Here is a 13,897-nt window from a genome sequence, read left to right as displayed (position 1 = left end):
CATTTTGTGTGTCCCCCCCAAAGCCAGCTCCAGGCTGGTTGATGAAATAAGTAGCATGATATAAATAAGAGGGTTCCCCCGAAAAGCTGAGAGATCGGCGGCGATCGCTCAGCCCCCTGTGATGTGCCACGGCACAACAATCCAGGCAGCATTTCCAGGCCCTAGATGCTGGCAGAGGACTGAGGCAGTCGGGGTGACATCCCAGAGGTCGGGGATCACACGTTTTAAGTGATTGGACCTTGCAGGAAGAGGTTTTACAATGAAACAAGCAATAATTTTCCCTAGCTCAATGAGGACAGCAATAATTGAGCTTCTCGTGCATACACCAAAGCCTTTCAGACACGGGCCAGGGTGCAAAGGCTTCCCTGGACCAAAAACACAACTGTGCCCTGTGTCTGGCCACGGGGATGTTTTCGGGACAGCCTTGAAGCCACCCCAGGAATCAAAGAAACTGCAGCAACTCGCTACTCATGGCACATAGCTGCTTTTCTCATCGCTCTGGTTCCCAGCTGAGCCTCATGTGGTCCACAGCATGGTGGCACTAGTGTTGGCCGGAGGACTGTGGCAGTCGGAGTGCTGTTGCCTTTACCATGTGCCAGCACCAGTGAGGAGCCGTTGACCTGTGCAATAGGTGGGGTGGCCCAATTGCAGTTTTAGTGTCCCTTTAGGTGGCAGGTGGGGGGAGATGGCAGTTCCCTGGAGGTCACCTCACCAACCAATGACTAGGGGAACTGGTTTGCCATGGTGGGTTTTAGCACGCTAGGAAAAAAACCCTGAAGTTTGCAGCGTAACAGGGATGGGAATAACAGCATCTCCCACTGATAGACACAAGTTTAACCAAGTTAAACTCCACCACATTGTCTTGGTTTAACTTCAACAAGTCCCACTTGGACCCGGATGAAAGCTCCAGTTCCCTCATTTTTTCACCTATATCATCTTGGCTAAAGAAATCTCTCTTCCCTGAAAGCCCCGGTTTCCTTCGTGACCATTAATAGGACTGAATATAGCAGGACCAAAATAAAAGCAATGGAAAATAGGATTTCTTTCAGAAAATTGTCTGATGCTGCTGGAGTTGCCCATCAAAGGACGAGCTATCAGCTGCTGAAAAGAGAAAAGAGAAATACACACAATGTGTTTTCCTAAGATGCCGTTTAAAATAAAGAAACCTTTTGCCTCATCTCTAAAGGGAATATCCTTTATGCCTAGACTTGAAAAGCTGCTGTCAGGGTGGTGGGAATCCCTGGCACAGCCCTCCCTGGGGCCATTGTGGTGCCCGGTGTGGCCGTGGGCAATGCGCTAGGGGGACAAAGCCACAATGACCCTGCCAGTGACCCTCCCCAGGGGCTGGCCCAGGGACCATCTCCTCTCCAGTCCCTGGAGCAAACCTGGGAAGGGCACGAGGGTCATCCCACATCAGAGAGACAAGAGAAATGTAAAAGTGTCTTTTAATATAAATATAAATCCATCTGAAGGGCTGCAGGAGAGGACCGTGCCCCGCAAGGGACGCCTGGGTGAGGAGGTGAGCTTGGCGGGGACCGTGGGCGCCTGTGCCCGGCCAGCACCGGAGGACCAACCTGGGGCATCGGCCGGGCACCCTGCAGGTGAGCAGGACTAAAGCCGGGGCACCAGCAGTGGCAGGGCCAGCAGGGCCAGGAGACGGGGGCGCAAAGGGATGGCTGAGCCCCGCAGTGTGGCCTGGTTGGTTTCGGCGGCTGGTGAGCCACGGGCACTGGCCAGGCGTCCCCGGGCACTGCACAGCTCCTGTAGGTTCCCCTGGAACTGAATCTTGCGGGACTCCTGGCGCAGAGACTCCCAGATGGCAGCCGCTTCCTCGGGACAGCTCGACAGCACCTCGGTGGCGCAGGCGTGGAAGTCGTCCCAGGACCTGGGGGGGAGACGGGCAGGAGTTGAGGGGACCGCTGGTGGCAGGTCAGCTGGCCGTCCCAGCAGCTCCCACAGGGACAGGGGCACTCACTTGCAGATGGTGTCCAGCTCCTGCGCCTCCTCGCCACCCTCCTCCTGCTGCCGCCGGACGCTCTGGGCCATGCTGTCCCCCAGACTGATGAGGCAGCCAGCGAAGCCCTTGTAGATGGTATTGCACTTCCCCGCCATGCTGACAGGCTCCTGGCTCACAGCTGCAGGGTAGAGGAGAGACGGAGCTGAGCCCCCACGGCCCCCCCCGATGGCCATCTTCTGCCCGGCTTAGGGGCGAGTGGGGTGCGGGTGTCACCAGGTGGAGGTGACACCGGGCTCCAGAATGTGGCGAGGGGCTGGCACCTCTTTTCGCATCCCACCAGACCCCTGGCATCCTCTCCCCAGGTGCTCAGAGTGAACCCGGAGCCCAGCAGCCTGACGCAGCATGATGTGATGACCCCACAAGCGATGCTGCCATTAGCCATGGGGGAAGAGCAGCGTGCTGGCCGCTTTGCCTCAGGCCTCCCGGGCTCTCCCCGGAGCCATCTGTCCTAGCTTTTATCCCCTAACAGCAAAGATTAATTTGTGACTACAACAGAGAAAAAAACAAAACAAAGGCTCAGCAAGTGAAGTCCCTGCTCTTGCTGCAGTGGGAGAGAAGGGGAAAGGGGAAAAGGGAAGGGAAAAGGGGAAGGAAAAGCACAAAATGAAGAGGCACAAGTGCAACTCCAGCTGTTTAACTCTGAGAAGCCCCAGTTCCCCACCCTGCTCTGCAAGGGATGAACCACTAGGACTGGCTGAACTCCGGTGCCAGCCACGGGAGGATGGGTGATAGGGTGTGTCGGGGATGGCTGTGCGTGCATCCATGGCGGGGGGGAAGCCCAAAAAGAGTCAGTGTGTGGCTGGGTCACAGGGAAACACCGCAAGATCCTTGGCTCTGCCCTGGGGGTCCTGCAGGGCCAGACAGATGTGAGTTCCCTGGGCCAAGCCACAGGAGGCGTGGAACTTTCAGAAGTGCTGTGGGTGTGTGCCCCTCTAAGCTGAGGATGCTAAAAAGGCATGAGGACAGTTCTGGAGAGGCCCCCTGTGGGAAGGTGACCCCAGAAGCAGCTGAAAGTTGCCCAGTAGCTGCTGAGGCAGTCAGGATGTCTCCAGGGAGCTGTGTGCCATGCCACTGGCATCTGATGCCTGCACCCCTTGAACAAGGTCCTGAGAAAAGTGGCTGTGACTGAGGCTAACACCTGGGTGAGCCTGAAACCTCATGGAGCACAGTGAGCGTTTGCAACAAGAAACCCCCAAGCACATAACCGAGGAAAGTCTCGGATCGATGCCAGCCACATGGGTCACAAATATCACAGGTATCAAGTGGGATCCGTTGCTTCTCTTTCAATCCAGCCAGGCAACAAGCGTGTCTCGCACCAGCCCAGGGACACGCTGGCTGGCAGGCCAGTAGATGCCTTCCTTGGCCAGCTGGTCCCTGCCACATGCTGGGTTTTGGCCTCCTGGGCTCCTCTAATGCCCAGCACAAGCCCTCCCCTCTGCCTGGTTCCCTTGGCACGAGGCTGGGCAGGGCAGGCAAGGAAAGAGAAACCAGGAGGGCAAATCATTTCTGCTACCTTGCTGAAAAACCACACAGGAAAAACCCACGGGAAAGAGCCTCAAGGAAAACACACCAAGGGAGTTTCCCAGGGTGCTATGGAGCATCGCTGGGTCCCAAGTGAGTGCTGTCGCAGCCCTCCTGCTTCTAGGGAAAGGCCTGAATCATCCCCCCCTCAGAGCCCAAAACCCACTCGAAGCTTGGTGGTCCTCGTCCTCTACCCTCTGTGCAGCGCCAGGCCAGGTTGGGCCCCAGGCCCCTGCATCCCTCTTCAGGGCAGGGATGCCACCGTGTACCACAGAGTCCTCCCATCACTCTGGGAGGGGTGGGAGAGCATGGAGGGGGCACGTTGGTGTTGGCGAGGTGCAGGATCTGCTCCCAGTGGGCAGGGTGCCCTCCAGGCGCTGGGTGAAGGAGGGCAGGAGGGGAAAGCCGAGACGGAGTATGGGGTCGGTAGACAGGGCTGGCTCAGAGCACTGGGAACTGTCCCCACCTGAGCAGAGGGAACCCCGGGCAGTGCCGCGAAGCCACTTCCCTCCTCGCCCGGTGCTGCAGGACACGGGGGTGAGAGTGGATCGCTGAGCCTCGGGGCAACCGAGTGCCCCTCGGGCAGCGAAGCTGGAGGTGCTCGGGGCTCCCGCTCCCACCCATCGGCTCGGGGATGCCCGAGCCGCCGTCCCCGGTCCCGACACACTCACCGAGGTGCAGGAGCAGCGGGCACACGACGCCCAGCAGCCGCCAGCAGCCGCAGCCCATGGTGCCGACACCCTCCGCCGCCGCCGTGTGCTCCGCGCTCCGCCGCCGCCGGCAGCCCCGGCCCTGCCGCGCCGCCCCCGGCCCGCCCCGGCCCCGCCCCGCGCCCCCCCCCCCCCCCCCCCCGCCGGGCCCCAGGAGACCCCCGGGGCCGGGCCCCGCATCACGCAAGTCCCGGGAGGAAGGAGCGACAGGAGAAGGGGTTTTTGCTGGGAAAAAAAGGGGAATTGCTGTCTCCTTCCCGCGGGTAGCGGACCAGCCCCTGCCCTATCCAAGCCTCCCGGGAAGGGCAGAGCGCTGCGCCCGGCCGGGCTCCCCGGAAAGCTCAGGAAAGCTCCCAGGGGAGATAAGGGAAGAGAAAGGGCAGCCCGGCCCCTCGCCTCCGGCTCCAGCCTGGAGATCGTCCCTCCAAGACGTTTCATCTGCTCGAGGACTGGTTCCAAAGGCCATACACCCTTCCCTCCCTCACACAACAAAAGCAGGTCCCCACTTGTTTTTTTTTCCTCAAAAAGTTGTTTATTGAATTATTCTTAATGTTATCTCAAAAAAAATTTCAAAATTTAGATAAAAAGAAAAACCCTGGTGTAAAATCAAAACTTAACATGCTCTGAGAGGCAGGGCCCCCAGGGGCTGGCGCAGCTGGCTGCTGCCCAACCATCCCACCCCAGAGCTCCTCCTTGGGTCACTCCAACGGTGTGCACGCACAGCCCCGCTGCCCAAACCTGCCTGCGCCATGTAGGGTGGGCTGGGCACCCCAGGGCATTGGCAGGGCGGAGCTGGAGTTAAACAAACCACCCTCCCTGCTCAGCTGACATCCTCCCAGCTACTCACCCCACCACGGAGGAAGAGTTTGAGTCCTTGACTAAGATACAGGTACTAGTTTCTGGTCAACGAGGAGCACGTGGCCCCAGCTGCCTCCTTGCTTGGGGCTCAGCGTGCACCTCCCTTCTGCTCTGCTGACGGCAGCAGGCTCTGAACTAAAGGGGTAAGAAATCCATCGTCTTCTGCTGAATTCAACATGGACTGCCAGCCAGGCCTCAGGGACAGACGGGCAGGTGAAGAAGAGACTTAACTCTCTCAAAAACAGGCTATTTAGGAAAAATAAGCCATGACTATTTGGGACTATACACAGGTGGCGTTTGCCTTAGAGACATCACACACTTGTTGATAGATTTCCTGGCAAGAGCTTTTAACACAAGCCATACGTGGTTAGTGACTACTGCATCTGCCTAGGTGGGCTTCCATGGAGCAGCCCATAAGGTAGCCAGGTCCTCCTAGGTCATGCCAGGGGTGACCAGACCCTGGAGCATGATCATGAGGCGACGGGCAGGCTTGCTCAATGTGTTGTGGGGTTCCACCTGGAGGAACTGGAAGAGCTTCTGCCGCACCTGGTTCATGACTGACCCCATGTGGTCTCGAGTGATGGGGTCACTGTGGTCCAGGTGCATCACCGCTTCCTCCAAGTAACTGCAGGAGAGAGACCAGGGTTAGAACCAAAGCCAACATGCGATCCCAATCCGATTCAGTTCATTTTAGCACTGAAGATGCGCAATTCTGCTCCCGCTCCCGCCCAAACTCAGTGCAGTACATTCAGTCATCAGAAAATAAACGTTACTGACTCACAGCGGAGTCCACCTATCCCTTCCTCAACACATAAGGGCAGCCTCCAGCCTGCAGCACACACAGCACAACCTGGCTGCCTGAATCAAAGCAGGCACAACAGCAAGACAGAACTCCCTGCAGTGCTGGAGGTGGCACTTGGCCACAGGCCATGCCTGGTCACAGCTCTGTAGAGATTTTCTTTGATGCCTTTTTAGCATAAGCAGAATTAGTCACTTAAAAGACAGTAAAAGTCTCAGCAGTGAGGCTTATTTCATGTAGGGATATATTTAAGGTCTTCTTCCAATATGGCTATCCAGGAAGGGGTGGGGGAAGAGCAAGAATTTTACCAACAAGCCATTCTGGAGTTCAAACGAGCCATAAAGTTTCAAGCCGCAGCCTGAGAGCAAGGCAATGGGGTCACTGCAAAAGGTCTGTACTACCAGACCAGCCTGAACGTAGAGCAGCAATTTCAGCTGTTCTGATTACCAGCTGGTCTGTAACTTAAAGCTCTTTTTCAGTTTTTCTAGCTTGTTTTGTCCCTATAGGTAACGAGTTGAACTCGACTGAAGTCATTCTTCCATACAAACCATGGTCAAAACCTGCAGGTATCTTAACAAGTTAGTTTTTTAGGGCAGGTAACAGGGCTTTGACTCACTTGCTAAAAATATTCATGGCAAGTATCAGCACAGTCACTATTTTGTCACACAAGCTTTGCTTAGAACATCTAACCGACACTCCTTCCAGAAGCTCCTGCTGCCACCTCCCACTGAACCTGTCTGGCAGTCACGAAGAGAAACTGCCGACACCAAGTCCAGCAGTGGGTTAAGAATTGAGGCCAGAGTATTAAGCTATCCAGGAAACACGGTACTATCCCTCCTTTTGCCTCCACAGGGGAATTGTTCCTTAGTTAAAGGAGATCGCTGCACAGACTGCAAATATTTAGACTACACTCCAGGAGGAAACAGCATCTACAACTGGGCACTCCTTCCACTAATACCTCAGGGCAGCAAAGCTTTCCATGGCCATGCCAGCATCTTCTCCCAAGTCACTGCCAGCTGTTCACACGCCAGTAACAGGCTGCAGAAGCTCCAACCTTTGTCACAGCACCACCTTCCACTTCCAGGCAGTGGATTTAAAGTCAGAGGCAGGAAGAGGTCTGCATAGGTTCAGACCTGGCGCTGCGATTGTACTCACTTCAACTTCAGTTCCGTACGAGTACCCAAATCGGAGGAGAGCTGCTGAATGAGGGAGAGCAGCACAGGCTGGGACAGCGGGCACGGATGCTGTCCAAATACTTGCTGAGTATCCACAGTCTCACAGACATACAGAACCAGGTTGAGATCAGCTGCTGTTAGAGCCTGCAAGGAAGACACAGCTAGACATGAAGGGGAAACAACAGGCAGGTGAGGGACACAGGACAGAGCAGGCAGCCCTCTGCCTTGGGGCAGCTCAATGGCTTGCCAGCCTCCTCTGGGAGTAGAATTCTCTGCAAACCCTGCTGTACACACAGGCAGGACCGTGTTTAGGCTCTCAGTCTGTGCTCAGAGGACACCTGTGTCTGTTCTAAGCTGAACAGGCCACAACCAGACAGAGGGGAGCAGGTTACAGTCTGCAGCACGGAGCAGGGCTATGTCTACATCCCCTGCCAGCCCACTGGCACAGCACTGCTGTTATTCCCAGAGGAGTTTGTCTCCAGCAGCTCAAACGGATCTGCCTACATGTTCAAAGGCAAAGGCAAGGTCATGCCCCAGCTGGTAGATCTGCCTGGAGAAGCTTATGAAGCTGTTGCTCTTCAGGGGCACACCACATGCCACCGCTGATGGCAAAACACTTGGGCTTACTGGAGCACTGACACTGCCCTGACAGGGCATGGGCAGGGAAGAAGGAACTAAACCACTACCAAAGCATGGAACTTGCATGCAGGTTGAGCCAGAGCTGTGCAAGTACAACCACAGCCCTCAAGCAGTCTGCTGCCACAGGTCTTTTCAGTCAGCTCCTGTACAGGTGGTTATGGGATTACATCCCCATCTCAAGAAGCCAGTTTTCCCCCCATCCATCCCCCACCAAGCAGCAATGCCCACTGCCAGGAAGCCAAGCTACCTGCTGGAAAGCTTGGTTGAGGTGTCCCTGCTGGAGCAGCTGAAGAATATGAGTTTGCTGAGACTGGAAATCCAAGTGAGCAGAAGGGATCGGAGTCCCGGCTGCCGAGCGCATTGCCTGGACGATGCTTGAGGTGACAGCTGCTTGCTGCTCCTTCATAGCCAGGCTCACTTCACCTTTAATGACTCTCTGCACCTGGGCCAAAATAGACTCCTGCATGCTAAAAAACAAAACAAAACCCAAAGGCATCTCTGAAAATGAAGAGCTGAGGGACAAGATTGCACAAAGCTCCTACCAGCAAGAAAGCACAGGCTTGTTTGCTTATGGTAGCGCAGCTCCCAAAGGGTTAATACAAATCACTCTGAGGCCCAGGCATCAGAAATAGTGCTGCGTAAGGTAGTGCTGTGGCCAACATGAAGTCCCAGGGTGCATGGGGAAGATGCTGGGATTCTGTGCTGGGAAAGTGATGTTTCAGGGAACTAAGTCTCTCATTAAACGGCATTTTAAATCTTTAATGGCTCTGGCTTCCAAGCAAGGCTACTAAGCTCTAGGTTCATCCCCAAACAGGCCCAGCTTTCTACATCAGATCTGCTAGATGCCGTTTCCTAGCCTGCAAGTAACACCGTTAGAAGGAGAATACGCTTCCATTGAGCCTGTGGCTTCTTCACAGAAGACCAGTTCACGGTGCAGGCTGCGCTGCCCTGTGTTACACCTTCCCCCAAAGGGCTGAAATCCCACTTTCTTACAAAGGGTACAAAAGCCTCAAACATGCTCTGCCACCAGCAGAATAGCAGGACTTCCTTGGGAGCAAGCATAGCCCATGCAGCAAGATCAGAATTTAGTCTGGTGGCCTTCCTGGCAAGTCTGGTCTGCATCAAAGACCCCACTGCGCTCTGACATATGTTCCAGTGGCTTAAAATAGACAGGGGCATTCTGCCCTGCAGGTGACCGCTGGCCAGTCTCAATGCCTGGCAACCTGCCAGCAGCTTCACCGCGTGAACATGCTGAAGGCGCTGCCGGGATCACATCTTGAAAACAGGATGGCCGAGCATGAATTGCTGCAGAGCAGCTGGGAGGACAGAGCAGCCTGCTGAAACTGTTGGTATGCCTGAGGACACAGAGTTCAAAAGAAAAATCCTTTAAAAGACCAGAAGAACATTTCAGAACAGGAAGGACAGTCAGAATTGAATGTACTTTTGAGCTGCCTTAGGTCCTTCTGTCCTCCAACATGCACAGGGGACCCTGTGAAAAGCAGGCCATGGGCTCCCACATGCAGCAGCCATATAGCTGGTTGTTAGAAAACTTCTGTGGTCTTTGTTTTGTGCCCACAGTTACACCAGCCCACACACTGTCATACTGCGCACAGAGCCAACAAGCAGCTCTACAGCAGCAAATGGCTTGTTCCACAACTAGCAAGGAGAGGTTTTTGTTAGGCACATGTATACCTCTCACTGACATCTCTCTCCACAAGCCCAGCAGCCAACTTACTTGCCCACGACAATATGCAGCTGATGCTGCACCTCAGCATGGACACTGGCAGCGACAGTGGAAGCCAGCTGCTCCGTGGTGCTCTGGAAGGTGCTGATGAGCTGTCGAAGCTGATTCAGGAGCGGGTCTCGGGCCTCCTGCTCTCGTACCTTCCTGTTCTTCAAGTGTGTCTCAAGCTGCTGGATATCTGCAACAAGCAGAGAGGAAGAAGTTTGTGCCATTGGTACCTGTGGAGATGGTCAGGGCAGAAATCCAGCTGCCAGGCTCTACGTGTTCTCCAGCAGAAACAAGTACTGAGTTAGCGTATGAGTGCAGGAGAGAAGGGAGAACGCACAAAGCCTTGGTTTGGGCTGCGCTACATTAACCTAGAAACTCTGCTTCCAGCCTCCCCATCACACAGGATATAGCAAAAAAGCCACAAGTTCTCTTGTAACAGACCTTTACAGGCACTGTCTGTCCAGGGCAAGAAAAAGGTGGGAACCAGGGTATTTTATTGCATGCAAGGTGTGAGTTCTGATCTGCATTAGTGATGGAGTTCAATGCCAATGAAGAAACAGGAGGAAAGTTAAAAAAAAAAATAAATAAATAAAAAAAATCACATCTGCAGAGATCAAAAAGCTGTATTTTGAAATATTTTATAAAGTGGTCTGATCAGAAGAATATAAGCTATGTTTACTTGTGGGAAACATGAGGAAAAGGAAGGTGCAAAATAAAGAGCAGCTGGAGACACTGCAGATCTACAGAGAACAGAAGTTGCTGTGCCAGCACTAGCCACCTTCAGGCCCCCTCAGGAACCAGCTCTGCAAAGCAATACTTGCCTGGCCTCCGAGAAGGCCAAGGAACTGGACCCCAAGCCTGAGAAGAGGAAAGATCTTCTCCAGTGCATCAGTATACAATTTTCCTCACACGGTTTTCTTTTTTCCAGTCTGACCATGTCTATTTACACTGTTCTGCCACTATCCAACCTCTGATGATCCCTGTACCCTTCTCTAAACCTTCCCCAGTTCCATTACCCCTCTGAGATAAAGGCCTAGCTGCAGGACTGCTAGCCTCTCCACACATCATCCTCCTGAAGTCAGGATGGGGTAATCCTACAGCTGGGCTTTTCTACTCAATAGATAATGGATTCAAAGAATGAGACCAAGTGTTTCACTGCATGGGCTACAAACTCCAGAGGTGGATCTCTGTTCTTACAGCACCACCCACAAAAACCTCCTGTTTTGCTTCTATTTCCCAAGCACGAAATGGAGCACGCCAACGGGCTAAGAGGTTAAACACTTACCAGGGAAACACTGAAAGGCAAAGATGTAAGAAAAGGCCAACTTGTTATCAGTCACTAATGCAAATATGCTGTGCAGTGAACTCAAGAGGAGAAAACCTACTCACATTCCTGTGTGCCCTGCCTGAAGGTGTCATTGATTTGCTGGAACATGGACTGGCAGCTCTTCTCGAAGGCTGGCAACACAACGCTCTGAAATGCTTCCCTGTAAGCTGACTGGATCGGCCCCTGCAGGGTATCGGCCGTTGCCCTCACAACGGTATCTGTAAGGTTCTTACAAGCACACACAGAAGAGATTCCACAAAATTAACAACAGCCTGCTGCAGACTAAAGACGTGAACAAACGCTGTAGGTCCCTGCAACACACCCATACCAGTAAGGACAGCCCAGTGTCAGAAGTATGTATTGCCTCAGCAGCTGAGCTGATGAGACCAGGAAAGAGCTTTGATCACTGGCAGCTAAACTGATCTCAGACCCACCTGGAGATCTAGGTGAAAGGAAGAGGTATGAGGAGTCGCTACCCAGGCAGGTGACAGCTTTGTGTCCCCAGGAAAAGCTACAGTCTGCTTCACCTTACCTTTGATTTCACTAGCTTGGTGATACTCTCTTTCAGCGTCCCCTCAACAGCAGTGAGCTTGGTGGCAATAGTGTTACTTAGCTGGCCAGCAATAGGGTCCATGCTCTTGGAAATGCCTAGGCATGACAAAAACATGACAAAGTTGCAGCTTTAAGCTTAGAGTCACCCTTCAAAACCTGAAAAAAGAAAATGGAGTCAGACTCTTCTTGGATATGACACAGCGAGGGGCAACGGTCACAAGCTTTGGCCAAGCCTGGACATTAGAGAAGCTTTTCGCTAGGAAGGTGGTACAGTTCTGGAAGTCACCAGAGAGGCTGTGGAATCTTCAGCCTTGAGGGTTTTCAAGACTTGCCCTGACAGAGTCACAGCTGACCTGGTCTAAGATAGTGGGTAGCCCTGCTTCAAGCAGAATGGTGGACACCAGTGGCTGCAGAAATCTTTACCACCAGCATTTCTTTGAACATTTCCTTACATGACTGGTGCCAGTGTGTCAAGGAAGGGCAAAGACAAGTTTAAATTTGCTCCAGTCAAGTCTCAACATTTCCAAACTCATTAGCCTCTTTTGCCTTCCTCCACCAGACAGACTCCAGAAACTTTATGGATTATAACAGAAGGCCAGACCACGTTCTCTGGAAAGGCATTCCCTCTGGGAGCCTCCTGCTCCTTCCAAACCACAACTCCTCTTCTCAGACTACAGCAAGGCCCACAACAGTTTAAAGTGCAATGACTAGTCTTCATGTAACGCAACTCCTACTTCATATAGTGCCAACACTTCCATGCAGCACGCTCCCAATCCCTACGGGGCTAACTGTAGGGATCCACCTTCAAAACCCAGACAGCACCACTCCACTCACACTGGGGTACAGTCTTCTTCATCTCCTCACGAACAGTCCTTTCCAGACGGTTACACACAGCAGTGGAAAGGGACTGAGAGAGCTGCTGAGATAGATGCTCCTGGAGCTGCCCATTGCGCTGCTGTCCTTCCGTCAGCGCTCGGTCTAGTCTTCTCTCTAATGAGAATGCATGTTAAGGAGCACGAATAACAGATTTCCTCTCTACCCTCAATACTCCTGTCCCCAAAGATGGACACTAGCCCCATCACCAGAGGCTCAGTCAGAGGAAATCTGCAGCTCTGGTTAAAGAGGGGTCTAATAACATTGCTGATGGGTTCCTGTAAACAACAGGATGCTCTTAAACAAATGATCAGGGTGAGAAAAGAGCTCTGGAAGGCATGGTAGAAAAGCCAAGCAGCTAAAAGAAGCTTAGCAGTAGTGTTCCTTTCATATTGCGGGTTAACTCAGCTGCCCCCGTAGGCAGCTCAGCCCCACACTTACTCCTCTGCAGCAGGATGGGGGAGAGAACAGGAAGGGTAAAAGTGAGAAAGCTCGCGGGTTGAGATAAAGACAGTTTAGTAGGTAAAGCAAAAGCTGCACACACGAACCAAGGAAAATAACAAATTAATTCATTACTTCCCATTGGCAGGCAGGTCTTCCAGCCATCCCCAGGAAAGCAGGGCTCCATCACATATAATGGCAACTTGGGAAGACAAATGCCATCGCTCCCACCATCCCCTCTTCCTCCTCCTTGCCCCGAGCTGTTACTGCTGAGCACAGCGTCATGCGGTATGTGACAGGCTTTTGGTCAGTTGGGGTCAGCTGTCCCAGCTGTGTCCCCTCCCAACTCCTTGCCCACCTCCATCCTGCTCGCTGATGGAAACAGAGGTGGCCTTGACAGGGCTTAGCAATAGCGAAAACATCAGTGTGTTATCAGCATTATTCTGGTCACAAATCCAAAACATACCACTACACAAGCTGCTATGAAGAAGAAAAATAACTCCATCTCAGCCAAAACCACTACAGGAACCAAGCAGCCCAATATCGATAAAAATCAAATTGGTAAAAATATTTCTACAGGATGGAATTAGTGGACACAAGCAATATAGTGCACGGGAGCAAACCCAGGCTTAATAAAAGCTAGTCACATGTCACAAAGCAACCAAGCTCTCTGATGGAGCCAACACAGAAACACCAAGACGCATGTGCATCTTAAAGCAAAACCCAAAAAAACCCACAACAAAACAAACAGTGAAAAGACAAATCAGCTGCTGACAAAATTCATTGCAGATAGGGAAAAATTATTCTATTATTACAATATAGCTCTAGACTCCAAACTTCAGTAAAAAGCTATCTGAATTATTTATGAAAATATCAGCCTGATGGTCAAAGAGGAAAATCCAAGACTAATTAATAGAGAAAACAAAAGTCATTGTCCTGTCATAGAAGTTAAGAGTGGTTTCAGACATGAAACAGGCTAGAGCAGCTCAGTTTGGAGACTGTGACCAAATTCAGTGCAGCAAAAGATGTACAGGAACCGACTACTCACAATACCATAAAAATAACAGGATACCAGGTTTGAAAACACCACAAGAAAGTACTTTTCAGACAACACATACAGGACCCGTGGACCACCAGATGTATATATGGGTACAGACAAGACAATTCTACATTCAGCTGTGAAGCATGGTAGTCAGGTGCTATTTCTGGTGCAAGCACTGACTTGCCTTAAGGAGGAAAGGATCACCCCATAA

At 52.6% G+C, this 13,897-nt stretch overlaps 2 protein-coding genes across 2 annotated transcripts in view; both read right to left on the bottom strand.

The window, feature by feature from the left end:
- Positions 1-1,611: 1,611 nt before the first annotated feature.
- On the bottom strand, positions 1,612-4,267 carry NRN1L (neuritin 1 like). Its single transcript, XM_086469510.1, has 3 exons — positions 4,210-4,267; positions 1,976-2,135; positions 1,612-1,885 (listed from the first exon to the last, which is right to left on the bottom strand). The coding sequence occupies exons 1-3, from the start codon at positions 4,265-4,267 to the stop codon at positions 1,612-1,614; spliced, it is 492 nt and encodes a 163-aa protein (XP_086325636.1).
- A 496-nt stretch (positions 4,268-4,763) lies between these two features.
- The window catches only part of EDC4 (enhancer of mRNA decapping 4), a 35,760-nt gene continuing 26,626 nt past the window's right edge, over positions 4,764-13,897 (bottom strand). The window contains exons 23-29 of the mRNA XM_086469618.1: positions 12,165-12,320; positions 11,311-11,426; positions 10,841-11,006; positions 9,455-9,641; positions 7,967-8,186; positions 7,061-7,224; positions 4,764-5,731 (exon numbers count right to left, since the gene is read on the bottom strand). Coding sequence (XP_086325744.1) covers positions 5,539-5,731; positions 7,061-7,224; positions 7,967-8,186; positions 9,455-9,641; positions 10,841-11,006; positions 11,311-11,426; positions 12,165-12,320 — 1,202 coding nt within the window. The 3' untranslated portion in view covers positions 4,764-5,538. The remainder of the gene's footprint in view (positions 5,732-7,060; positions 7,225-7,966; positions 8,187-9,454; positions 9,642-10,840; positions 11,007-11,310; positions 11,427-12,164; positions 12,321-13,897) is intronic.

Source organism: Leptosomus discolor, chromosome 8 (assembly GCF_034619465.1).
Source record: "Leptosomus discolor isolate bLepDis1 chromosome 8, bLepDis1.hap2, whole genome shotgun sequence".
Lineage (NCBI taxonomy): Eukaryota > Metazoa > Chordata > Aves > Leptosomiformes > Leptosomidae > Leptosomus > Leptosomus discolor.
The sequence above is the reverse complement of the archived record's forward strand: the minus strand, read 5'-3'. Positions and strand labels throughout refer to the sequence as shown.

Coding starts and splice junctions, on each gene's coding strand:
- NRN1L (XM_086469510.1), bottom strand. CDS start 4,267: ATGGGCTGCGGCTGCTGGCGGCTGCTGGGCGTCGTGTGCCCGCTGCTC. Junction 2,136..4,209: donor CCCGCTGCTCCTGCACCTCG/GTGAGTGTGTCG, acceptor TCTACCCTGCAG/CTGTGAGCCAGGAGCCTGTC. Junction 1,886..1,975: donor GAGCTGGACACCATCTGCAA/GTGAGTGCCCCT, acceptor TCTCCCCCCCAG/GTCCTGGGACGACTTCCACG.